This window comes from Chelonia mydas, chromosome 21 (genome assembly GCF_015237465.2).
Source record: "Chelonia mydas isolate rCheMyd1 chromosome 21, rCheMyd1.pri.v2, whole genome shotgun sequence".
NCBI lineage: Eukaryota > Metazoa > Chordata > Testudines > Cheloniidae > Chelonia > Chelonia mydas.
Window position 1 is genome coordinate 13,063,669 of NC_051261.2, and position 27,725 is coordinate 13,091,393.

General features: G+C 43.4%; 2 protein-coding genes across 3 annotated transcripts; both read left to right on the top strand.

Annotated features, from left to right (window-relative positions):
* Nucleotides 1-497: 497 nt before the first annotated feature.
* On the top strand, nucleotides 498-4,895 carry LAMTOR5 (late endosomal/lysosomal adaptor, MAPK and MTOR activator 5). The gene is made up of 4 exons (XM_037885233.2): nucleotides 498-713; nucleotides 2,124-2,185; nucleotides 2,977-3,094; nucleotides 4,525-4,895. The coding sequence occupies exons 1-4, from the start codon at nucleotides 679-681 to the stop codon at nucleotides 4,583-4,585; spliced, it is 276 nt and encodes a 91-aa protein (XP_037741161.1). The 5' UTR covers nucleotides 498-678; the 3' UTR covers nucleotides 4,586-4,895.
* A 2,753-nt stretch (nucleotides 4,896-7,648) lies between these two features.
* Nucleotides 7,649-27,214, top strand: SLC16A4 (solute carrier family 16 member 4). 2 transcript variants are annotated; one of them, XM_037885225.2, is made up of 9 exons: nucleotides 7,649-7,785; nucleotides 8,433-8,545; nucleotides 10,517-10,649; nucleotides 11,451-11,594; nucleotides 12,243-12,404; nucleotides 13,041-13,628; nucleotides 14,566-14,777; nucleotides 16,120-16,213; nucleotides 20,141-27,214. In XM_037885225.2, exons 1-9 carry the CDS (start codon nucleotides 7,770-7,772, stop codon nucleotides 20,290-20,292), a joined length of 1,614 nt encoding a protein of 537 aa, XP_037741153.1. In that variant the 5' UTR covers nucleotides 7,649-7,769; the 3' UTR covers nucleotides 20,293-27,214. The 2 variants fall into 2 exon arrangements, with proteins under 2 accessions (XP_037741153.1, XP_043389278.1); XM_043533343.1 differs by lacking the exon at nucleotides 20,141-27,214 and adding an exon at nucleotides 18,016-18,269.
* The last annotated feature ends 511 nt before the right edge of the window (nucleotides 27,215-27,725 follow it).

The window sequence follows — 27,725 nt, forward strand, 5'->3', positions numbered from 1 at the left end:
TACAATCGATTTATTTCACAATGGTAGGCTTAAAAACGTCATTTTTCAGTACTCGTGGCTGTGAGACTTTCATATTTTGCGGTCTGATTTGTAAGCGAGGCGGCTCTTGGGTTAGGGGAGGCATAGTTCAGTGGTGTGAGCATGGGCAGGGTTGGGAGTTCGATCCCTGAGGGGGCCATGTAGGGCTCTGGGGCAAAGACTGGGGACTGGCCCTGCTCTGAGCAGGGGGCGGGACTAGGTGACCTCCTGAGGCCCCCGCCACCCCGATGGTCTCGGATTCTCTGAAAGGAGCTCAGGAGCGTGGAAGAGTCGGGAGTCGGGGCGCAGGGTCCTGGGTTCCAGGCTCCCCGGGGCCCGGTGAGAAGCCCCACGAAGCCCTGGCCCGAGGCGGGCTGAGGCCGGGCCGCGGCTCGAGCAGCGCGGGGCCCAGCGGAGGGTGGGCGGCGCGCCCCGCCAGGGGGCGCTGAGAGCCGGGCGGCCGCGCTCCCGCCTCCCGAGCCCCGGTCGCGCGCCTGCAGAGCCGCCGCGCGCCTTGGAAAATTTGACCCTCCTGCGCCGCCGTCCGGGAGCGCGACTCGCGTCGGTCACGTGGGTGGGGCTGCGCAGGAAGGGCGGGCGGAAGAGGGAGAGACCGAGACCCCCCCCCTTCCCCCCCCCGGGACAGCGCAGCCGAGCAGCATGGAGGGGACGCTGGAGCAGCACCTGGAGGACACGTACGTGCCGGGGACCGCGGGGGGCGGGGGAACGTGGGGGGGGCGCTGGCTGGAGGGAGGGGGGAACCGGGGAGCAGTGGGGGCGGGGGGGTATTGGCGGGGAGAGGAGGAACGCTGGGGGGGCGCTGGCTGGAGGGAGGGGGAAACGCGGGGGGGTATTGGCGGGGAGAGGAGGAACGCTGGGGGGGGCTGGCTGGAGGGAGGGGGAACGTGGGGAGCACTGGGGGCGGGGGGGTATTGGCGGGGAGAGGAGGAACGCTGGGGGGGGCGCTGGCTGGAGGAAGGGGGAACGTGGGGAGCGCTGGGGGGGCATTGGCGGGGGGAGGAGGAACACTGGGGGGGCGCTGGCTGGAGAGGGGAAACGTGGGGAGCACTGGGGGCGGGGGGGTATTGGCGGGGAGAGGAGGAACGCTGGGGGGGGGCGCTGGCTGGAGGAAGGGGGAACGTGGGGAGCGCTGGGGGCGGAGGAACACTGGGGGGGGCGCTGGCTGGAGGGAGGGGGAACCGGGGAGCACTGAGGGCGGGGGGGCATTGGCGGGGAGAGGAGGAACGCTGGGGGGGCGCTGGCTGGAGGGAGGGGAAAACGTGGGGAGCACTGGGGGCGGGGCGGGGCATTGGAGGGAGAGGAGGAACGCTGGGGTGGGGGGCATTGGTAGGGGCAAGGGGGAGCCCTGGGAATGCCGGGGGCACTGGCGAGGGGAAGGAGGACTGTCGGAGGAGGGCTGGGGACACCTGATTGGTACTGGGAGGGGGGGTTGGCAGGGGGTGGTTTGGGGACACCAGGGGTGGGGTGGATGCTGGGGTGGGGAGGGCGGAGCATTGGCATAGGAAGGATCTGCAATGGGCATACCTGGGTAGGTATGAAGAGGGAGCGGTGGGGTGAGAATGATTTCTGGTTGGTAGGAATTGGGGGTGATGATTTTATGGGGCACAGAAGATAGGAATTTTTCAAGGGACTGGCAAGTGTTGCTCTTTTCTCCCCGGTAATTGAGAACCCTCTCTTCTTCCTCATCTCTCTTTTTTCTCTCTCCTGCTTCCATGGAGCAGGGTTTCCTGTTGACAAAAATCCTTGAGCTTTTCTGCTCTCTTGCTCCGATGGAAGAAAACGCCCATTCTGAACAGGGGATTCTCAGTGAGGCTTACCCCACTGCCTGACTGAGCTGTCATCAAATTAACCAGCATTTCTAAATAATGAAATGCATTTTGCAGTTATGAAAGTTCCTGCTTTCCCTCCACCCTGAACTGTTTTGACACCGTTTCAAAGGGAGCTGTCGTCCTGTTATTGGGCTGAAAAGATGGCACTTCTTAAATTGTTTCAGATTTATGTGAGGCTCACACTGTGGTCTTGACTTTTGTTTCTTTCCCCTCTAATACTTAAAAATTGCTGATCTCAGGTTTTGTCTTTATTAGAATGAAGAATCCCTCAATCGTTGGAGTCCTGTGCACAGATTCACAGGGCCTGAACCTTGGCTGTAAGTAACAAAGCGTTGGGCATATCCCTGCAATTTCTGTTTAAAAACTCTCCATTTCTTACTCCTTTAAAATCCTGTGTTTTATTCTTGCTTTCTCCTGTCCCAATACTTGAAATATCAAAGTGTATATGGTCTGCCTGCCTGCCTGCCTCTCTTTACCAGTGGTTGCCAACTAACTCATTTTAAAAAAAAAAACCAACTAATCTATATAGGGGGAACAACTAGCCTTTGTTTCAATAATGAAATTATTTGTATTGCTGTAGCTAGGGCTCCTTGGTGCTATGGACCAAGTTCCAGTTTGTCCTAGCACACACAACAATCTAAGTATAAGACACAGCTGTTGCTGATTTGGTAACAGATATCATCCCAATATAAGATAGGACCCCAAGAATGAATTGTAATTGTAAAGATTGCTGTTGACATAGGTATGTTGATGGGCTTATAGGTAAAAAGATTAGCCTCTTATTTAAGTTAAAATTAAAAGAATGGGTTTGCCTGAAATAAGGCAGCACTGGAAACTGAACGTTAGGGTATGCTGCAAATATGACTATGTAAATCCACCAAAATCACAGTTGTGATGACCATATTTATCTGGGAAGGGTACAGATAACATGGTGGTGTACGCTGGCAGGGAAAACTCCTTTGAATGCTTTAGCAATTATTGGGATAACCTGACAAATGGGTTAAATTAGGGCACACAGTTCAACTAAATTCTTGGGCTGGCTGGTTATGTAATTACTGCAAAGTAATGAGGGCTTTTCAACTTACATAAAGACTTGTGTATTTTATAGGTCGTGGAACCCTTTCGGATGAACATGCAGGTGTGATCTCAGTTCTAGCCCAGCAGGCAGCCAAACTAACTTCAGATCCTACTGATGTTCCTGTTGTGTGTCTGGAGTCAGATAATGGGTGAGCATCTGGAGTTGTATGTCTGTCATTCCCTTTTCTTTTTGGTTTTGCCCTGTATCCTATCATTAGGATCTTCTGGGAATATTAGATCTTTAGAACAGCCTCCTTCACTTCAAGGTGGTTCTGCTCATGTGTCCCTGGTTACAATGACAGATATAAGGCTAGAAAGCTTCACCCCCAGTAGCACATATGGCAGCAACTCTAGGAAGGCCATTCTTGCCTTTCTCTGGAGCTTGAATGTGGATTACTTATTAAAATTGGGTCCCTAAGGCAATGGTGAATGTAACCTTGTTTCTATACCTACTGCATGCTTTAAAAAGCAGAGAGGCTGCTGCCAGATATAAGGATACAATGCTACCTATTAGTCATTCCTGCATCATGTTTGTAATGGCTACTTAGACCTTACAATCCTGTTTTAATCCTCCTGAAAACTTTTCACAAAAGGGAGACCTGATTCCTAGGAATCTCCCATACTTCAAGCTTTTGGAGTATGTGGAGGTGTTGGAGTTAGGTGGGAAGATTTGAGCCCAAACTTTTTCAGAGTAGGCAGAGATGGAAAATGGAGTCCTAGTCCTTTGTGTACAGGATCTAGTCCAGGGGTCTTGGCAACAATTTTTTTGGTGGCCTCAGTGTGGCCACGAACTCTTGCTGGTGGCCGCTATGACACCTTTTCCTAAAATTCCTAATTAACTTTAGGAAAAACAAATAAATATGCACGTATACATGTCCAAATCATAGTAATTTATGTATGTAGGTATTTTTATTATTCAGTCTGTGAAAAACCATGTACAGTTGTCTGTTTGTTTTCTGTTTAGGTCCAGTAAAGAATACAAACAAATGTGCTTTGCATGTTCTTGGAGTATTTTTGTTTGTTTTGCTTTTTTGGCTGCATTTTCTTTTCAGACTTGCTAGCTAATAAGTCTGCATCTGTGAAAAGTAATATTTGTATGTTTATAATCACTTTTCACAACAGCAGCCTTGTTAGCTAGGAGGCAGTGAAAAGTGATATTAAACATGCAAATATTGCTTTTCACAACGGATTTACTCAGCCCTGGCAAAAGGGGGGGTGGGGGGGAGGCAAATGAAGCTGTGGATAGGGAGGCAGTGGGGGTCCAGGGAGGCAGCAGAGGCCAGCGCATTGAGGGGGATGGAGCCTGCTGCCCCTGGGAAGGTGGGGAACTCATACTGGCTGGCTCCAGAGGGGGGCAGGACCCAATCCCTGCCAGCAGCCCTGTGGGAAAGGCTGCGGCTGAAGAAAAGCCCCTGGTGGCGGCATTTGAGAAATGCTGATCTAGTCAGTGCTTCCTCTCTGACAGCATGCAGCAGATACTAAACTTCTGCTAGTGACCTGCAGATTAGCTGCAGTGTGAGAACTCTTCAGGACTGTAGTAGCTACAACTGTCTTAAGCAATGGTTTCTGTTTGTTTCAGGAACATCATGATCCAGAAGCATGACAGCATCACTGTGGCAGTGCACAAAATGGCATCTTGACCTTTCATCCATCAGCTTGATTCTTTTCCACCCTTGGCTCAACTCGTTGTTGGACTGATCTATTTCCTCTGCGATCTAATACAGAAAGTGCTTGCAGAACTAAATTTGGGCCAATCTTAAATATGTGGTAGCTTCCCTCCTTATTTAAACTGGTACTGTACTTCAGTCAGGGTCTTTAACTTCCAGCACAGCCCAGAATTTACTGTCAAGCATGGAATGTGGTTTAACTCACCTTGCTTGTGTAATGATCAGATACCCTAATCTGTGGCCTTACTTGTTGAATTCAATAAATTATACATTATAAAACACACAGCTGACTCTGTAAGCTTCAGTTGAATGCTGGTTTGTCTGAAGCTCAGTGACTAACTATAGAGAGAGAGACTTTTTTTTTTAGATTCATCATCCTTCCCCTCCAACTAAGGTGGTCATCTTACAATAAAGATCCCTTGGACTTCCCAATGTCTCTCAAACATCAAGCAAGCTCTGATTTTTTTCTAAGATAAACAAGCAGAAAAGTTTACTCATGCAGGTTGCATGTATACATCAAAGAAAGAGCCAAGCCCCATTAAGATTCTTTGTAGACACCTTTAATCCCATTGACTAAAAATACATACATTTATAAACAGTTTCCTTGTCTGTTACAAATGTCTTCATTTAAAACTGAAGTTTTAAGTTTAAACTTCACTACTTACGGTGTTTTGCTTCTTGGGTTACTGTTTTGACGCTGGAAATGGATTTGTCAAGCTGTCAATTTCACATCAGGAGTCTCACACTTTAGCCTCTGATACTGTTAAGGCTGCAGGGAAACATTGTTTAAAAAGCCCCTCCCTTGGTGTTCAAGTGGAAACATTTGTTTTACGTATGGTAAAAGCTAACTTAAAAAACCCAGATTTGAGGCCAAATTTGACCTGACTGTGTCCCAATTACTGAACCCATGGAGGTACACACATCTTTGCTGCATGATTTTAAATCAGTATAAGAAAGGTGGCTGTAGTTTCTCTTTAGTACTGATAGATAGGCAGTGGTGGCCTCAGAGTGGATAATGTTGACATCAACCAACAATACTAGACCCAGTGATTCTTAGCATGCTATTAGGACTAACGGTTGCACCATTTTCCGGCTAAGTCTCCAAGCAATACAATCCCTGACAGGGACATGGCCAAAAGGATCCCTACTTTTCAGACTTCCTGTTTGACTGCTCCTTTTGCATTTGGTACCCTCAGGCCTCCTGTAGTGCCAATGGGGACTAAGTAGTACTCTTACAGCTCTGTTGATTATGGTCTCTCTCCATTAGAGCTTTGACCAATACCTCATCAAGTCTTTTGTAAGGAAGTGAAATGTCCAGTAGTTTAATTTTTCAAGTGATCAATCATAGTTACCAAACAATGCATTAAAGAAAGTACAGTATATTCTTAAACGGTCCAGGATGCATTAAGATCCTCTTAGTTTCATTCTTATTTGGAATGAATACATAGTTCAGTGCCACATGCAGCTACATAGTTACTTAAGGGGAAAAGTTACATTCGCTGAGGAGTGGACACAGACAGCAGATGTATTCTCTCCCCCAGCCCTTCCATCAAACAACACATACTGAGAAAAGCTGTCAACTATCTGCTAGTAAGGTAAGTTGTCAAATTTTTCTTTAAATTCATTTTCATGTTTATAGGCTCTTTGCCCTTTGTACAGATTGCTCTTAGCTGAGTGAGGGCTGTGGTATTTTGGAGGGGGTTTAAACACATTAATGATAGTGAAACAGTTGAGGCTGCTTTGCCAAATCTGAGATCTGACAGGATCTGTGCTGGGGATCACAAGCTTTTGGTGTTCCAATTAAAATAGGGTGGGGCACCGAATCTTTACACAGCAGAGTGGATAACTGTGTAAGGTAGAGGAATAAGGCAGGCTGAGCATAGAGGAGATTGGGTAACACAGGAATACTACAGTCTAGGATTGTGGGGGCTGGTAAGCTTGCTCCCATTGTGTTTCTGTTCTCATGTAGATTTCCTAAGCCACTTCCAATGGGAGCCTCTACGGCCAGAAGAACCTCCATGCTGCTGCACTGAAGCTTATGCCACTCTTTCTGAAGTGACCTGAGCTGCTGCAGGAGAGCCTAGGATTGCAGATGAGGGCAGCAGGTCTCACCTGTGGCCACTGCTAATTAATAATCTCACTCACTGAGCTCTCCTCCCCTGTTTGCAGCACAAATCTCTGTGTATAGATCTCCACTGCAAAAAAGATGTTTTCCTTTGTTTAACAGTATGATATTACATGTTAGCTAGTCTACTGTAAAATCCTAGAGGAGACAAAGCATTACAAGATAACCAAGTGACATCAACATTTTATATTTATTTATATAGAGAGTTAGTATTCCGATAAGGTCCATCAGTGGTTGACCTTATCGGAATACTGCAGTGCGTTGCCTCCACTAGGGTTTTACAGCAGGCTAGCTAATGCAGGTTAGTTTCCCTGCAGTAAAAACACACCATTTTTGGCAGTGAAGACATTGCTTTAGCCTGGAAGCACTGGGGCAGGTGCCAAGCACCATGCCTCACAAGGGTCTCTAGGCAGTCCTTGTGTCAGGACTATACAAACATTCGATAACAGTGAATTAAGAAATAAGGACTATGATCTTCCTTATGCTACCTGATATACAGCAGGGAGGGAATCCTTCCGTCTCTGGTTCCCCGTCTCTACCTGCGGTGATAGACACACACAAATTCAGATGTGGCTCCTGTACTGGAAGCTGGTTTTGTACACTGATGCCACCTACTGGGCAGCATGGTGACTAACAAGCAAAACTTCATGCCCACCCTCAAACCTTCCCTTGCAGTTTTTGGGCAGCGCTTTAAGGACTCAAATTTCCTCCAAGCAGGATACTTTTAGCAAAGAGCTTCATTTCCCCACCCTCAGTCTTGGGTAAGGGGTGGGGCTGAAATGCCTTGGATATGCTAATTACTTCCTGAGGGTAGGGATAAAGTCCAAAAGGCCCTGCAGTTAAGGGGGCTTTTTTTTTTTCTAGCTCTGCCTCCTTTGCTTCGTGGCTTCTTTTAGAAGAATGAGCTCTGTGTTCCCTAGTACAGAGAGGAATTAAGGAACAGACTTGAACTAACTCAGGAGGCTGTAGCTAGCCCCAACAAATGAAGACAGATTATTTTTCTTAAATCTTATTTTTGCAGCATCTTATGCTATGCAGCATCCAGACGGTAAGAGAAAAGCTTTGGGTTACAATCCCGCTAACCCCCTTGCAGGTCTCAGCTGTACTATGAGGCAAAACTCCTAGAGCAAACTCAGTAATGGACAGAAACCTCACAGATTAATGGTGAAGGAATAAAACACCATAGAGGCAATGAGGTTGGGAAGAGGTTCAGAGGGGCATTGAGCAGGGTATAGTCACAGGCAGATGGTGAAGCAGGCTCCCTAGTTCTGGCACAGATTCAATTATGTATACATACACCAAAGGAAACTTACCTGAACATGCAGGAGTCTTCTTTACTTGGGGACAGCTATAATCTAGAAATGAGTAAAAGGGTGGGAGTTAGAAGACCTGAGTTCTATCTCCAGCTCTGCCACAGTGTGACTGTGCAAACTTAAGTGCCTCTTTCCCAAAGGTATAACAATGCCTAACCAGCTTTAAAAAGCAACTTGTGATCTCTCACTAAATGCAAAATATTGTCTCCCATGGTGGTAGCAGCAGAGGCTGGTGAACAGGAGGAAGGACAGATGGAAGCAAGTATCAGCTTTTGTTTTTAAAGTAGGTCAATCCTGTAAAGTGAATTTTGAGTCTTGTTTACCTAAAAGAGCCTGATCAGTAAGGTGAAGTGTGACTATTTCCTGAAATTCTCATTTTCAGGAGAAAGGAAGGGGGCAGAGAATCAGCCAACAGCAATGAAGGAGGAGGAGGAACAGCAACCCATAACTCCTGATGGAGGATGGGGATGGATGATAGTGCTTCACTTCTTTCTGGTAAGTAGAGAGAACCTTGTGGGACCCTCGGGAGTTAAGTCCTGGAGGAAAGAGATGATTTCACAGGTTGTGTTCTCACACAGAATGCTTTTTAGACAACAAAACCAGCATATGATGCACACAGGGTTGATTCTAACATGCTCATGGCAGAGACTAACATTGTGAAGGAGGGCTGGAGTCCTACTTTAATGAGTCTAGCACACTGGTCTCTAACTTTACACGTAGAGATTATGCTCACAGTGAAACGGGTAACTAGTTCTGAGAAAGGATTGATCTCTGTCCTTCATTAAAAAGCAGTTGGACTTGGTACTCTTTGCTTGTGACAGTTTTCTCTTCCCCTCCCTCCACCCCACAAGTCTCCAGAGGTACATATTGTCACTGTAAAGATCATACAGCTTTCCTATTACTTCTGGTAGCTTGATAACCATAGAGGAACCCAACTCCGGTCTCCTTCATGAGGCTCTGTGGGGAAAAAGGCCGCAGATCCTCAGCTAGTGTAAATGCAGTTACATCAATTTACAGCAGCTGAGAATCCGGCAGGGATGGCATTTACCAGAGCTGTTTTTTAACCCGGTAAAATCACCAACTAGTTAGCCCCAGTTCAAAGTATTTTCTATCTTAAAAAACTGTTTCATTAATGTACACCACATTGCTTAACCTTAGTTACATACTCAAAGTGTGGTTCCATAAGGCAGAAGACTCTGAGATTAATTTAGGTTCTACAAATACAAATTAAAACTGCAGTATACATAATACTAAACTTCAGAATGTCTGTATATGTTTTGGTTAGGTATTTTCTCAAGGTAGTTATAGATGTCATGACTCATTTATTTCCATATTTATAGTTAGCAATTTGATAAGTTTTTTTGCAATCTGTAATTTTCATTAGTATTCTAACAACTTTATTTTTCCCAGTTTAAACTGGTATTTACCAGTGCTCTGTTCCAAACTAGTTTTTCCCAGGAAATTGCCAACCCTGGAATCTGGCTCACAGTCTGTATACAAGAATCAACTGCTAAGCAGCTGCAAAACAACAACGCATTTACCTGCAATTTGGACGTTATCAAGTAGTACATAGTTATTTCTATAAGCACATTTTGACCATGGATGTCAAAGCACTTGACAAGCCTGTTTAGCTAAGCCTCCAAGGTAGGGAGCCTTATATTACCCATATTTCAGAACATCACAGCTCAAAACAGCAATGCTATGAATAGGAGCCAGGCATCCTGACTCAAGTGTGTTCAGTATATTCTACTACCTGCTTATTTTCCAGTCAGCTACTGGAAAAAGAAAATTAGGCAGCCTGGCAGTTTCTGACTGGGAAATCTTTCCAATGCTCATGCCAAAAAGCCAATCAGTTCTGATCTGTCAATGACTACTGAGATTTCCAAGAATTAAAAAACCACCCAAGTACTTATTAAATTACTGACAATAAGTGTTTAAGTATTTCAAGATTTTTTCAGTCTCTAGTTTTTATAAGAACTAGTTATAGAAATATGCCAAATAGTGTTCAAAGGAATCTGAATTTTTAAACACATCTCAAGTGCAATGCCATTCTGGTCTCTTGTTGGAAAAATGTCCATATTGTGTAGGCTTTGCTCCAGTTAGAATGTGGGCACCACTGAGAACTAGTCATTGAAAGTCTCTTTCACAATCCTACCAGACAAATGTCCCAATTTCTGCCACTAAGCAATGCTACTAGATGGCTTAGAAAGCAGCAACACTGTCCCATCCCAATATTGCACCTACTTGCAATAATGGAAGGAGGGAGGGAGGGGTGTGTGTGTGTGTAATGTAATGTAATTTATAGGGGAGGAAAGGGGATTTTTTTCCTGACTCTAACTTGTCATCAGCTTTTCTCCCAATACATGAAGATTCGTCACAGTCCTGAGGAACAGGGAGAGGATATTGTGGCCAGGAATCTATTTCCAACTATGTGCAGCCTTTCACTTGTATCTGCTTTGGGTTTAGGTAAATGTGCTCGTGATGGGAATGCTGAAAACCTTTGGAATTTTCTTTGTGGTCTTTCAAGAAGAGGTGGGAGGCTCTTCAGAACAAATCAGTTGGATCGGCTCCATCATGTCCTCTCTCCGCTTCTCAGCAGGTCAGCAGGGATACGCAAGTTCAGAAAGTAGCAGAGGCCGGTCTACACTCTTTGAATTTTGCGGCCATTTGATCGCATTAAACAGCTGACATTAAATGACCTGCCAAACTCCTAGTGTCTACGTGACAAACTAGTGCAGTTGGCACATTTGCTGGCACTCCCAGAGAGTCCAGAAATTAACTGGGCCTGGATGCTGAACAACCTTCCAGGGCTAGCGGGCAATCACTCCAAAGCAGGGTTCACTAGCACTCTCATACCGGTTCTTTGAAGACTTCCGTCTGAAGGACGGTGACCCTCGGCTGACTATGGGGAAGTGCTCTTGTCTACACCAGCACTCTAGGGGAGCTGAACTGGTGGTGGCAGCACAGGGAAATCTTTAAAGAAGAGGGTTTGCATAAACACAGCGTTTGACAAGTCACTGTGCTTCTCTGTACAGGATTGGCCATGCTAATCTGATCCATTTAGCGCAGTATCCTACCTCTAATACCCAGTCTTTCAAAGTAAAGTAGTCTCTCTCCCACCACAAAATAATCCACCAATTTAACTGAGCAATGCTGTCTAAAGGGGGCAGGTTAAGGAAATCCTTCCTGACCATCTCCAAACAGGAGACTTGATTACCTTTCTCTCCACTATCCTACTTCATAGATCATAGCATGAGCACTCCTTGCAGCTCTGATGGAATTCTCAGAGCAGGATCAGAGAATATCAAGAATACTATCCTAGATGTTGTTGTACCTTGAGCTATTGTGTTTTTTCTCTAGATCCTCCAACTGCTTACCTCACTACTGACTTATCTTCCAGGTCCACTGGTCACTATAGCCTGTGGAAAGCTGGGGGACCAGCTGACCTCCATCATTGGGGCAGGCCTAGTTAGCACTGGTTGTCTGATCAGCACACAGGCCACTAGTATCTCCTTCCTGTGTGCGTCTATGGGACTGCTATTGGGTGAGTAACTTCCTACAGCTCACAAGTTTCGCTCTGGCTGCCTTTTTGCCACTTTCCTGAGTGATGAAAGCCTTTACAAAAGTGCATCAGCAGATCCAGACAACTGTTAATCCATGTGGCTGCTTGATTATCCTATTGAATCACCCAAAGGCTGCAAAAAGAAGACAATTTCTTCCCTGCAGGCTTTACATTCAGGAATGCCTAATGACAGTTTTGACTTACTACAGCCACTGTGTGAATTTCAGGTTGTTTTTTTTAAACCCACTACGTGTAGCAAAGCTTGGCTTTTTAAACACCACGGGTGAAATCCTGATCACTAGGGCCAGGATTTTGCCCCACGCACCTTGGAGAGCCACGCCACTGCATTTTACCTGGGTTCCCAGAAAACACTATTGCCAGTCACCAATCCCTGCTACTCTTCATTGTTTCTAAACAGGCACAGCTTGGGCATTTCCTTGTGTGCGTCACATCCACTCTCCTGCCACATATAGCAAGGACTCTCTTGTCTTTACAATACAGCTGTTAGTTGAGGTGACTCATTGAGTTAGAGTTCTTGACTTAGAAGTTCTGCTCCTCACTTGCATGAGATGAAAATTCCACTCCACAAGAGTCACTGCTTGGGCACTGACCTTCTTTCTTCTATTTCAGGGCTGGGCTTTGCTTGCTTGTATCAAGCAGCTGCTGTGATGACTGCCAGGTACTTTAAAAAGCGACTGGCTCTATCCAATGCAATTGCACGCTCAGGAATGGGACTGACATTTGTACTAGCACCTTTCACTCAACTTCTGATAGATTTTTATGGTTGGCAAGGTAAATCGGTTTTACTTTTTCCACATTTCACCATCAGCACCAGGTACCTATCACTCAAGGTGACCTAGAAGGGATTGTTGTTTTAAAGATTGTGGGGTTGGTTTTTGGCACCTTCTGATAGAGAGGCTAAGCTACTTTGACATATCAGGAATGGCAACTCTGGTAGTCTTAAATCTTTAAGAGATCCTTCTTCCAAAATGTAATCAGTCACTGAAGTTATATTGGTGTTAAACAGTGACTATAAATTCCTCTCTCATTTCCTAACTTTCTTGCAATGTTGTACTTTCGCTGCTCAGCATGGAGTCTGCCAAATTTTAGTTCTTTCCTTCCCCTTGTTTTAATTTATTAGGCAGGCAATGGGATGGAGAGTAGCTATGTTGCTTCCCAGCTAGAGTCTGCTTTCTCTGTTTGACATGACATAGGTTATTCACAAGCAGGAAGGTGATTTCACCTTGGGAAGAAGTCTCACAGAAGGACTGATGCAAGACAAATACTGTTTTTCTTGCAACAGATAATTCCATGTGTTCAGTATGAAAAAGAGAGCCAATTCTAAACACAAATGTTTGAGTGTATTGATCACAGCATTATGGTGGGGGGGAAAAACCACTTATCTTCCTTCCCCCTTTCTTCTCTCAGGTACCCTACTGATCTTTGGAGGGATCATGTTAAACCTTGTGCCTTCTAGTATGTTACTGCGACCTATTATCATCAAGAATCTCCAGGACTTTTCTGGTAGAAATGTAGACAGTGGATCATTAACACAAAGTAAACATCCAGCAACTCTTACAAGCCACCTAGATGAAATCAGTACCACAGAAACACAGTTTAATACTAGACTGGATTCTCCTATGCAAGATTCCACTGTCACAAACAGGCTCCAGTCAGCTGGAACATTAGGATCACTAGTTCCAGTGAACTCTGCTGGTCTGGAAGGGCCTGAGAGAGAAACCTCCAACTGCTACTCTCCTGATGGAGGCAGTGACAGAGACTGTGGCTATAACAACCTTCCACTGCAAAAGGAATGGAATTCCCACTTATGGCCAGTTCCCAGCAGGCAGCCTCTTCTTGATTTCTCACTGCTGAAAGATCCCTTCTTCTGTATTTTTGCCTGGTCATTTTTGTTCAGCCAACTGGCCTACTTCATTCCCACCTTTCACCTGGCAGCAAGAGCCAAAACCTTGGGCATAAATGGCATGGATGCCTCTTACCTCATTTCAGTGGCTGGTAGGCAAGAGTCTCCTAATCTTATTTTAAGAATATATTTGTATTAACCCCCTGAGATCAAAAAACAGTGTAGCAGTCAGCCAATCCTGGCTTCTGTTGTGAAACACTTTGGAGAGGTCACAATGGCACACTACAACTGTTACATAAATGCAAACAAAGAATTTTACAGGCCTGCCTATTTTAAGTACAGCTGTTGTGCATGAAGGCTGTCTACCTCAAAAATCAAACTTTTCTAGTTTGTGGTGTGAGTGAAGATATTAAACTTCCAAACATGCAAGTAAGATAACATTAAGGAAAGTAGCTTCATTCTCAATTATTAAGTAAACTTTCTTTGTACAAAGAAAGTGCTCTGTAAAGTGAAATCAACATCCTTGGAATGTTATTTGGGCTGAAGAGGCAACTGATATAGATTAAGAGCAGGAATACAGGTAATGGATATTCAGTGGTAATCAGCACTTTCCTGAATTTGAGACTAGTTCATATAACATATCCAGAAGGTAATGTATATTTTATTAAAAGCAGCCCTGCACTTTTAAAAGTGTTCAATTTATGCCCTTTTTTGCTTCTTCATTATGGATTAAGGTGGGGTTTGGTTTTGTTTGATCAGGAATGCTAAGTTTGGTCATCTCTGATTTTGCTGGATGTCTTTGTACATGTCAGGTTTACTGTAACTCTCTCACCCCTTAATGTAATTAACAGAGCATCCTCTCTCCAGATGCCTACTGGATGCTTACCAAGCACCGAACAATCTAAGAATCCCATTCTCCTCTCTTGTGATGTCATATCCTAAATGTAAAACATCAGCAGAATTTTCTTGACAAACACTTCAGGCAAATGTTTTTGTAGATTATGAAAAATCAAGAGCCCAAAACCACTCCTGAACAATTTCTAAAAGATTTGGTTAGAGCCTTCACAAGAATTTTCTGTTTCTCTCTAGGGATTACAGAGACAGTCAGCCAATTGCTTTCTGGTTGGATTGCTGATCAGAACTGGATCAAGAAGTATCATTACCATAAGACTTACCTTATTCTGTGTGGCATCACTAACCTGCTGGGTCCTCTTGCCACATCCTTTCCATTACTTATGGTCTACACCATAAGCTTTGCCATATTCTGTGGTGGATACCTGGCTCTGCTGCTCCCTGTACTGGTGAGTAAAGGATCTCATCAAGAGGTAATACAGTAATGCTTTGCACTTCCAACTGAATATCTCAAACACCTGAAATCCTGTGGCCTGATTTTCAAGAGTGATGAGCACCCACAGCTGCCATAGATTTCAGCCTGAGGGCTGTGTGCTCAGAACTCTCAATATCAAACCATTGGGGACCTTGTTAGTTTACTGGTTTTAGGATTACACAGTCATTTGCAGGCCAGACACAGCAGAGACACAGTATTGGGCACCTCAACATATTTCCAGTGACCTAACTCAATCACTTGGCTTCCCGAGTCCTGTCTCTCAATGCCATAGTTCCATCTTAGGTATTGCACTCTGTCCAGTAAAGACAATAAGAACACTAAACTTCATTCATTTGTAACCTAAATCAAGATTGGTAAATGAAGGGCCTGCATTGTGCAGGAGGTCAGACTACACTATCATAATGGTCCCTTCTGACCTTAGTCTGATTCTGTTAAGGCAAACTGCAGTAGAATATTGCCGCATTTTCATGTAGCTATGTACCTGTACAAATCATGCTTGTGCATCACATCCCAAGAGAGAGTGAGTTTAAAATATCTTCAAAGACAAAGATTACTAATTTCAGATGTTTGTATAGCCAAGGGCTAGAAATGCATCAAGCATCCTAATGTCAATTTTGGGTTTAATTCTGTATGGACAAACTCTTTTCAAACTTTAACAGAGTGAAGGAGACTCCCTGGAGAAACACTTTTCATTCTAATGTGTCTGTACATTGTATAAAGTACACGTCTAACGCAACCTGATACAATGTGGGTTCACATACAGCACAGTAAAACTCCGACACACTGCTCTGAGCAGAATGTTAAAGGGGTGGTCAGGGGCTTCCCTCCCACCCACAGGGTCTGGGAGGCAGGAGATGACTTTTGGGGGTCCCACAGTGGCCTGGGGGATTAGCGGGGTGCCAGGAGCAGCCTGCTCCACTTCCCTTGCCCCGGCTGTGTTGCTCAGGGGAGGGATCCCACCTCACTCACCAGCAGCAGCGGAAGCAGAGCAGCCCAGCCCCAGCCAGGTGCTCCGCTTTCCACTGCAGGTGAGTGTGGAGGGTGTCCTTTCCCCCAACCTTCCCACAGTCACCAGCAGCAGGAAGCAGTGGAGTGGAGCAGGCGGGGGGTTTGGATAGGGGTCAGAGCAGGGGGGTTGGGGTGATTAGAGACAGAGGTGGTCAGACAACAAGGGGGGCCAAAGCAAGTTCAATACAATGCAGTCTCACCTATAACATGGTGAGATATTTTTGTCTCCCGAAGACCGTGTTTTATCGGGGTAGATGTGTAATAATAATTTCTGGTTCCATGAACAGGTAGATCTTGTAGGTGTCCCCAGACTCCACAGTTCTTTAGGATTTGCCTCATTCTTCGCTGGGATAGCAACCATCGCTGGACCTCCTATAGCAGGTAATATATAAGCAATATTTTCCCTCTATCCTCTTGATAGAAAATACTTAGTTCTTCTCTAGCATCAAAGTACTTACTAGGAAACATTTGAGAGCCAAGGTGAAAGGTAGTTAAGATGACACTTTTCTTCAAAAGGTAAAACTAATTCCTAACAAAAGCTGTAACTTGCAAGTGAATGAGTTAATGGTGGTAAAGCACAGAGCATTTTCTTTAGCTCTGACCCTCCCTTCAGAAGAAGAATTGTATGCATCTAAAGAAGAGTAAAAAACTGACTTTACCAGACTCAAACTGTTATTTCAGTTTAACTTGATGCTGAAGGGGTGATGTGGTCCCAGCAGCATGAGGGGTAGGTGCTATATTTGCAGTGCTTTGCATAGAGCAGAGGGGACCGAAATGGTTCTAGTTGTCATCTCCTGACTAAGGATTTAAAATCTTCTCTGCTAAACAGCTTACATAGGCTCAAATATAAGCCTTCCCCCTCCCCTCCCCCAAAATACCATCTTATTCTATATATAGTGTGGGGCACATTTTGGGTGCTATATTTAATAAAAATATTCAAGTCAGATATTTCTTTATCCACTTAAATTGAGGGGGAATGGGCATGTTTCATGCACCTCTGCCCAAGGCAAAGCCTGTCCTTCACTGAACCTTTCACCTTACCTTCATATCTGGATGTGGGATAAGTATCTTCAGCTATCCCCAGGCTAGTGTTTTACAGTGTATGGATAAAACTGCCAGGTCAAATACCAGTGAGTGAACAGCATTAGGTCATTTATCTTGTTCCTTGTATGTATCCCCACCCAATGACCTGCTTCATTCCAAGTCTGCCTCAAGCACCTTATGTTGGGAACTACTTCACTTTGTGTATTTTCTTTGGTCTACGCATCATACATGGCGACTGCACTTTCAGCTGCTTGTAACATATCCACTAATTGGTGATGTCTCCTTTATTTCTAACAATAGAATTTTTTATAACACACTAACCATTGATAGTTTATTTGGGGGGGGGGGGGGGCAGGGGAGTGCAGGAGGAGGGTGCAGACTATTCGTATGGCAGCTCCTGGCAGTCCAAGTCCTGCCAATACAGCTGAGATGGGAAAGGGCCAGCAATAGAAGGGAGAGGAAACCAGGCAGAGGAATGAAGCAATCTAATTTTTCCAGTCCCCTCAATTGTGTGTCCCATAAAGGGGAAGGGAAGATTTTGGGGGGGGAAGGGAGAAAGAGATAGCTCAGTGGTTTGAGCATTGGCCTGCTAAACCCAGGGTTGTGAGTTCAATCCTTGAGGGGGCCATTTAGGGACTGGTCCTGCTTTGAGCAGGAGGTTGGACTAGATGACTTCCTGAGGTCCCTTCCAGCCCTGATATTCTGTGATTCTATAGGATCAAGCACATGATTGTATGTTCAGGGTACAATCCTATGATCCAAGATTTTCCCCTGAAATCAAGCCACCTAAGTGTGAAGGCTGCATGTGCTAAATTTGCTCCTTGCACTTCACACTGAAAGTTAATTCTGGTGAAAATGAATGAGGCTTGTTACTGCTATTAAAGATGGGTCTAGGGTTTCTCTTCCTTTGACTGTGATTAAATGAATTATTCCTAACTTATCTACACTACTGAAGGTTAATTTAAAAATTTCCATAAACTCAAAGCATCTACTACTCCTTATACACTATACACAACACTAAGAAGAGGTGAAGGATGCATATTCTACACAACAACACCACCACCACCACCTATCAAAACATAAATACTAGAAAAAGAGCTACTTACCTGAAAGACTCATTTCCCAATTCTTACTTCTAGATCCAAAGTCAAAAGCAGTGGTTGAACACCCAGAGCTAAAAAGGCTGAAGCCTCACCAGCAAGTAGGGACCACTTACCTGCTCATCATACAAGGGACACCTGTTTAAGCGGTGAAAACTGACATTCTAGAAACAAAATTAAAGATAACACAGGAGAACAAAACAGGCTGATTCTTAGAGGCACAAACAAGCATAGGAAGAGAACCATGTTAAGCTTCACAGGAACAATACAAACCAACTACCATGCTTTTAACAGTTACGATTCAAAGCAAAAAGCCAATTTGCAGAAAAAGAGCACAGCAGGCACCTCCAGCTCCATGAGTGGTGATAAAAGGAATGATAGCTATACTTAAACATATAGCAAAGGCATATGCTGTGAGGGGTTAGAGTGTTAAGTTACGGAGGAAGGATTTATCAGCACTACTTACGTTTAGAGCAAAGATGCTTTTCTAGATTTCCACAGGAAACTTTGCATCCCCTTTAGTTTCTCTCCAATTCACAGACTAATCTTTCTGTAACACTGAGTGGTTACCTGCAATCTGCTTTCTCCAGCCAGTAAGCAAAAAGAGAAATGATTAAGATAGCTCTCTGTGATCAAAGTCTCTCAGGTGTATGTGCTGCAGAATGTACTGTAATGCCAGCTGGTAAGAGGTGGTAGGCAGGCACCACCTACTGATGAATTTGAAAACAGCTGAGTTGCAGGGAAAACATGAATGTGTGTTCTTTCCTTTATGTTAAGTAGGTATTTTTCAGTAAGCTCTACCCATAATGGGTTTAAAAACTGGAGCTCATGTCATTTCATTCTGGACATCTTAATCCCATGATTACAGAGCCTAAGTAACGCACCCATCTAACAGGTTTCAGAGTAGCAGCTGTGTTAGTCTGTATCCGCAGAAAGAAAAGGAGTACTTGTGGCACCTTAAAGACTCAAATAAATTTGTTAGTCTTTAAGGTACCACAAGTACTCCTTTTCTTTCCACCCAACTTTTGTACAGCAAGCTTTTGTACAATATGAAGTCACCACATCCTATGAAATAAAGCATTTACCTCATCCCATTAGATTACAGATAACATCATTTAAAACCTACAAGTTCAGGAAGGGCCCAAACAATATCCCTGAGAAAATGAGACAAGATGTCACTGTAGTGAAGTGATGATGTAGGGAACTGAAATATCCCAATTAGTTAACTTGAGTTCAGAGCAGTAGTTAGTGAGATGCAATTACGGGCTCATAAGCGCCTATTAGCCTTCATCTCTTAACATGGCCATTAAAAACCTTAATTACATTTAAAAATGATTTTTTCCCCTCTTCATATTTTCCTATTTTTATTCACATCTAAATTTGAGAAATTATTTTTCTATTACTGTCTAGGCTCTCCCCACACAGACAGAACCACCAATTAAAACAGCCATGTGGCTAAGGAAAAGTAGGGGCTCTTACATATTTCTTCCAGATTGGAGACTAGTTTTAGAACCTCTGATATACTGGGCCATATCCTGAACTGGGATAACTCCACTGGCTTCCATGGATCTGGCTCATCAAGTCTTCATGTTATCAACATGCCTTGTATATCCAAGTGTCTGTCTACACTGCAATCAGAGGTGTGACTGCAGCACATGCAGACATAGCTTGAACAGTGGCAACACAAGGATGTCACGGTATTCACCAGCAGTGGCTTTTTCCAAGTTAAATAATGTTTTTTTACCATCTGTGGGAAAAAAACTAGTTAGTCCCATTTAAAGTATTCTCTATTTTAAAAACTCTCATTAAAACACACCACATTCCACTTTGATTCAGAGATTGATTTAGGGTTGTACAAATAAAACAAACCTGCAGTAGGCATAATGCTAATATGTAATCTAATACTGAGCATTGGAAGGTCTGGAATGCATCTAGTGAAGTGAGCTGTAGCTCACAAAAGCTTATGCTCAAATAAATTGGTTAGTCTCTAAGGTGCCACAAGTCCTCCTTTTCTTTTTGTATGCATTATGGTTCAGTATTTTCTCAATGAAGTTATGAGTCATAGCTCATTTCGGTTTTCAATGTTAATAAACCTTCCAGAGTATAATAATAATATGTGGGGAAAGTCCAGCAGCTTTAATAACTGAACCCTCATCCATTGCAGGTTGGCTGTATGACTACACTCAGACATATGCCTGCTCCTTTTTCTTTGCTGGAACCTGTTATCTCATCGCACCCATTTCCTTCTTCTTTGAGCCTGCAGCCCATCAGTGGAAGCTACGGAAAGAAGCGGAGTTGAACAAAGTGAGCACTTAGGGGCGAGGCTCTGCTGCAGTTGAAAGAAAAGAAGCCTGACTTCAGTATATGATCAGAAGGTGATAATTAGGACAGACTTTTCACTAATTAATAAAACATGGCAGAAAAATGAAAACGGACATTTGTTGCAACAAAAGACTCAAATGATCTTATTGTCCATAAATGTTACTTCATGAGCAAGTGGTGTTTAAAATCAAGATGAGCCCAGCAAGATATGCATTTTGGCTAAGACTTTTTGTTCCTAAAATATCCTCAGTTTGCCATGAAGTCTAGTCATTGCTTAAAACAACTTCACTGCTTCTGTTCTTCCCCCAGTGTACATTATCTCATATGTTTAACATGATTAGTAAGAGCCTTTGTATTAGGTAATTCATTTCTGCTTTTACAGCTTGCTTAGCCAGTGTCCTTAGCCTGAAGGGTTATCTAAACCCAGTCAGCCCAATATATGGAGTTAAAAACTGACTCACCTTTCAACATAAAGCAGATGAGACCCTCAAAAGTGCTAAAACATAGAGGATCTTGTTAATTAGGTTAAAAATAACTGGAATAATGATCAGGGGAAGAGCGTGCACTAAAGAGGATTAAATTTAAGCTTCAGCGAAACAAAGAGGGAGTCCACAAAAACCGGTTTTTCTGCACCAAGAAAACATTGTGACTGCTAAAAGTTCTCCTGACCATTGGCATGGTACATCTTTGTTAACACATAGGATGGAACCAAAAGTAATTTAATTAAAGAAGGCACTATGATATGATAAAGTTAAATTCAATCCTCTTTTCATACAATATAACCAATTGTTATTTGATGTGCTGGGTATATTTTCATTAAAAATTTGGCAGCACAACTGAAATTCCTGAGTTGGAAAAAAAAAACCTAGAAAAGGAACAGGACTAGAAGAGAGACCCTTTGATACAGAGAATGGGGAAACCAGCAACTCACTTCTAGCCCCATAAGTTATCATACTCTCGTATAATGCAAAAGGGAAGGTATATTGGGTCAGATGGTCTTTTCCTGTTATTTGTATAATAGTCCCCTGAGGCCCAATCCAGACTGTACTTGACACTGGGCAAATGACTTAAGATAATTTTTGGTCCAAAGATTTTACTATCGAAACAGAAAAAAAAACGAGTGGGAGGTACAGACGTTACACAGAAGGTAAGCAGCAAGCTACAACCAGAACCCAGGTCTCTGGGCTACCCAGTCGGGTGCATTGTGTACCAGGCCACACTGCCTAATGTGTCATACAATAGCAGGTTTAAAGGACTGCAAGGCAGATATCAAAGGCTCCTCCGATCTCCACATCCTCCAAGTGACTGGGGCATGCACACACTACATGCAGCTGTCGGAGCCAAGGCAAAAATCTTAGCTTAACCTTATCTTGTTGGGCCTACGTATTAAATGAGTCTTCAGATAGTCTTATTTTACATTCCATACAGAAATAGAAAAAAAAAACTGGAAGAATTAAGAGGTGTGTGTGCATTGCAGGGAATATATTCCTACTTTCTCCTAAGGATGGAACCTCTGAATATTCCCTGAAAGGCAAAAAACTCTAGATATCTGTGTATGTGCTCTAAGGGGAAAGCGTGGTGGGGGATTTCTCTTAACTCATAGCAATCAATGCAGCTCTTTCCACACAAGCAAGCGTCACTATCGTTAAACATCTAATTCTATTTATGCCCCAAAATATCGTTAGTATCCTTAAATATTTGGGCATGTTGTATTTCTGTTCTCACTTAGCCTCCATTCTTTGTGTTTATCTAGACACTTCACACCAGTTTAAAGGTAGCAGAACGAGAATGTTTAAAGTGATCTCTGAAGGGCAAGACCTAATACAGCAGCTTTAGCTTTCTTCGCACTGCAGTGACTTCAAGCTTTGCAATATCTATCACTAGCTATTTGAACACTTATTAATTGATCTGGAATCTGCAGTATTTTTAAATGAAAATTTAGGTCAATGGCACAATCCATTTTCTACCATTAAAAGAATTTTCCATTACAGAAACCTCTAACATGTAATTTCAAGTATGAAAGCAAGTGGTGTATATTTAATAAAAAAAACTATTACAAGTTTATTAAGGATCTAAGACATTGCTGAAGGCAAGAAGATTCACTTAAGGATAATGGGCCAAATTCAGCCCTCATCTAACTCCACTGATTTCAAAGAAAATCTGTGCCTGCTTATAGCAGGGAAAAATTTGGCTTTAAATCTGCAAAATTTGTCAAGTATAAATATTAAGGTACCTGATTTTTCAAAGATTCAGAGCACTCATAGTTTCAAATAATTTCAATGGAAAATGAGGCAATGAACACCTCTCATAGTCAGTCCATTAATCTCTAACTGTAGCATCAAATGTTACCCTAGGATCTGGTTGTGTGAACCAACTCTTAAATCCACGACACAAGACATATGTACTAGACAGGGATTTCTAAGGGTCCTCTTTCAACTCAATGCGGTTCTATAACATGTTCAAGGCAAGGAAATTCTCTTAAAGATAGTGGGTCAAGTTCAGCTCTCAACTAACTCTGCTGATTTCAAAGAAACTGTGCGTGCTGAAAGAGAACACCTCAATGAGTTAAATAGGCTTCAAAATCTTTTTTAAAGACAAGAGCAGGTATTTTGTAGGTTACTCCTAGGTTATGTCTACACTAGCAGCACTATGATGGTATAACTACACTGGTAGATTATACCAGCAAAGCTCTCTTAGTGAGGATGCAGTTTATAATAGCAGAACTGCCCTTTTGCTAGTATAGCTTATTCCAGCCCCCTTGAGGAAAATAATTTATATCAGCAAGAATTCAGTTTGCCAGTATAACTGTGTCTACACTAGGGGCTTTTGCCAGCACAGCTATGATGGTAACAAATCACTCCTCATCAAATCCCTGACCAGCACAGCTATGCCATCAAGATTTTGTTGTGTAGACCTGACCTCAGATTAACATTTTGGGACAGATGCTTTTGTCTCAATTTTCAAAGTGCCTGAGATTCTATATGTCTATAAAATTGCATGTTAGAAATGTGTTAAAACAGAGCTAACTGTCTTGGACAGGGCTGAAGACTTTTCAACACCTACTCATCTGAGGCCCATGCACACTAGCCTGGATGAAGACCACCTAGACTGCCATATACCTTTATCTTCACTATGATTCTGTGAACGCCAGGCAAGACTAGTGTGGCAGCTGTGTAGCAGCATTCACTAATGAGAGAAGTGGTAGATACGCTGGAGTGTAGGGATAGGGACCTAGACAAATTAGAGGACTGGGCCAAAAGAAATATGAGGAGGTTCAACAAGGACAAGTGCAGAGTCCTGTACTTAGGATGGAAGAATCCCATGCACCGCTACAGACTAGGGACCGAATGGCTAGGCAGCAGTCCTGCAGAAAAGGACCTGTGGGTTACAATGGATGAGAAGCTGGATATGAGTCAACAGTGTGCCCTTGTTGCCAAGAAGGCTAACGGCATTTTGGGCTGTATAAGTAAGGGCATTGCTAGCAGATCAAGGGAAGTGATCATTCCCCTCTATTTGAGATTAGTGAGGCCTCATCTGGAGTACTGCATCCAGTTTTGGGCCCCACGCTACAAGGCAGGCGTGGGAAAATTGGAAAGTGTCCTGCGGAGGGCAACAAAAGTGATTAGAGGAGAGGCTGAGGGAACTGGGATTGTTTAGTCTGCAGAAGAATGAGGGGGAATTTGATAGCTGCTTTCAACTACCTGAAAGGGGGTTCCAAAGAGGATGGATCTCGACTGTTCTCGTTCTGTCATTGGTACCACTGAGGAGTAATGGTCTCAAGTTACAGTGCGGGAGGTTTAGATTGGATATTAGGAAAAACTTTTTCACTAGGAGGGTGGTGAAGCACTGGAATGGGTTACCTAGGGATGTGGGGGAATCTCCTTCCTTTGAGGTTTTTAAGGTCAGGCTTGACAAAGCCCTGGCTGGGATGATTTAGTTGGGGATTGGTCCTGCTTTGAGCAGGGGTTGGGACTAGATGACCTCCGGAGGTCCCTTCCAACCCTGATATTCTATGAATGCAGGATCGGGTTCCCAGGTGCTCCATCTTGCTTTTCACTTTTAAGTGGTCATTACACTGCACCTGCACTGTGCATGATCAAACAGATATCAATAGGCCACTGAACACCTTTCAGGGAGTAACTGCTTCCATTAACAATGATTGAACCAATGACAAAGGCTCTATCGCCTCATTATCCTGAGCCATGCAATTCATTTCTTCCTCTCCCAAGCCTACCTTTTGCATGTTCTTAGGCTCCCCTTAGATGCTTTCATGAGAAAGAGCGAAATACAATTCTTATAATCAATGAGACTTATGGGAGTTGATTCATATTGTTGTTCCTATACTTGAGGATCTGCCTAAGAGCAGTTTTTGGGAGATGGTGAAGTGAAAGACCAAAAGGATAAATACCACATCCTAAGGTACAACCAGACTCAGAATGGCAACAAGACTCACTGGGGTGATAAATCATTCCTTCAGCCTGGGATATTCAAAGGTGCCTAACTGAGTTGAGTGCTTACTTCCTTTAATTTCAATGAAAGGAGTTCCCTTAGCCTTCACTGAAAAGCCTAGTTCTATTAGATCCAAGCTCCTCCTCAAAAAAAGATCCCAAGGGGAAGGTCTTTATTTGGTATTTTTCATCAGCACAAGATTTGGAAAGAGTGATCAAAATATGAACTCAGGATTTGTCCAATGGAATAGTCACAGTATTATGCTCCTGAATAAGAATTACTGCTGGGTTTTGGGGTACTCAAATGTGCCATAAACCATTAAAATAGATCCCAGCCAATTTAACCATTGTGTGACTATAACCTATTTTGCAAGTTATAGTAAAAAAAAAAAAAGTTTCCTTTTCATGAAGTCTGATGGGCCATTTTAGTGTGAAAGAAAATGTAGTGCTCAGGAAGAATTCCTGTTAGACAGCTCTAGATGCTACTGACCCAGTGACCAGGCCGAGATACTGTGAGTTCCCTTATACCTCCCTGGCTGCTTGCACCTCACTCCTGACCCAAAGGGGCCATCTCTAAGTGTGAAAGGAGAGCTCATCATCATTGCCCACTGAAATCCTTGCCCTTGCTGCTGAAATTGCCAGTGAGGGCCAGTTAGGGCTATTTAGTGTCAAATGTGGTTGTAGTTTGTTATATGGACACCTGTCGAAGCTGGACTAAGACCCTATTGATTTCATAGGTCATGCTTAAAGATTCAGAGGGGTGAGAATGTCATGGATACCGTTAACTTCTTTGTTTCTCAATGATTTCAATGTGGGAAGGCTCTAGGTGGGTCACACCCCATTGGTCCAGAGGGGAGGTACTGTCAGAGAGTAAGCCAGCCCCACACTCACCGCACAGCAGGGGTATGGCCAGAAATTTGAGTGAGTGGCACTGTGGCCTGACACACAGAGTTGCAGCAACACTCACTGCTGCCCATGCCTGGAGTGAGTGCAGGTCAGGCTCACACTCAACTCCCAGACCCATGGGACAAGAGCTGCTGTCATCTGGGGCGAGTGTGGTCAGGCTCACTCTCTCCAGCACAACCTCCGCTCTCCCCTCCCATTCAGGCCATCCCCTTTCACCATGCCAGGATTAGTGTTTAGTGCCAGGGCAGAGGGTGCTGCTGTGGGTGGTCATGGCAAGGAGACAGGAGCAGAGGAGAAGGATGCTGGCCTATGATTATAGCAAGGTACAGCTGAATTTCATTTGTCACAGAATTTTTTAATCAATCAGCACAAAATCCTTGACTTTTACTAAATTTATTGTGACTACTCTGATTTTTGATAAAAATGCAGTGACAAATCTAAAACCTTAGTCATGGTGAACAGCCAAGATTAAAAATTTTTTTTTAAAATTCTCATCTTGGTGGCTTTTTTGATTTTTTCCTGTAGAAAAAGGAGGTCACATTTGCAAAAAAAAGTTAAAATAAGAGTTTATACAGTATTTTAAATCCTTACCTTATATATCTGAAGATCCAGTACCTGTTTCCACAAAAGCAGAAATCATTGTAAATTTGTTAGTACTCTGGATCTCAGTTGCGAGGTTTCAGTTCCTGCTTCCATATCTGTGGAAACCTACATTGGATCATCAAAAGTCAAGGTAAAGTTTTAAAATATAGCTTTAGACAACTCCAAGGTACACAAAACAAGCCTTATCCCTGCCTTATAGTTTGCACAGCAACCTTTTCAACCAAAAGACTTTAGATAACAGCCAAACATAAGACCATATAAAGAAAAGGAGGACTTGTGGCACCAATTTATTTGAGCATAAGCTTTCGTGAGCTACAGCTCACTTCATCGGATGAAGTGAGCTGTAGCTCACGAAAGCTTATGTTCAAATTCGTTAGTCTCTAAGGTGCCACAAGTACTCCTTTTCTTTTTGCGAATACAGACTAACACGGCTGCTACTCTGAAATAAGACCATATGTCGTCAACGTCAGCTGCTAACTGCTTGCTAAGGTAAGGCCTTGTCTATGCACGGAAACTGACTGGAATATTTATTGTGGAATAAGCACAGTGATTATTCCAGCATCAAGTGACTTACTCCAGAAGAGTGTGTCCACATGGGGAGCTATTTCAGAACAGCTTATTCCAGTCAATCCCCCTGTGTAGACAAGGCCTAAGTGACAATTTCCCAAGCCAACTGAAGAATTAAAACCCACTTAACATTTAAAAAGTGGACGGCAGCATGGCCAAATAGTTTGAGCACAAGGACTCCTCACTTTAATCGTAGCTCTGCCACTGGCCACCTGTGACCTTAAGCAAGTTACATCACCACTTTGCCTCCATTTCCCTATGTACAAAATGGGGCTAATGCTATTCACTGCCTATAGGGATACTGTGAGAATAAATATTTGTACAGTTTCAAAATGTAAAGCATGTATAGTGAGTATTAGTTATGGGAAATAAAAAGCATATTTAAAGTTTTACAACTTTTTAATAAGAACTCATGCTTTTTAGCGGCTACATTGGACACCCACACTTTTTTTGGCTGATTTAAGGTACACTCCAAGACACCCAAAGTTGAGTACTTGGCATAACTACACCCCTTAAGTTGCCGCTTACTTGTGCCCTAATTGAGAATAACATGATGTGAAAAATAATAAACACACACAGAGGATAAGATGTGACAATATGGCTTCCCATCATGCAGGCACTGGGAAGCAGGATGGTTTTCCCCTCCTCAGTTTGGCAAACGCTTTGTATGGTTGTGACTTGATTTGTCCCCATACACAGCACTGATAAAAGGAATGCTCAGAGCTCTAGGAACAACATTCTCTAAACAACATGAATGTGCATCTGTGTTCACTATTGGTTTAGATGAAGAAAAAAGTTTCCCCAACAAAGTTCTGCAGAGCAAAAATGGGAAAGTTTTTCTTTTAAAAACAAAACTCCGTAGTTTACAGCATGCTTGAAAACCCGAGAAAACAGGAGGCGAGC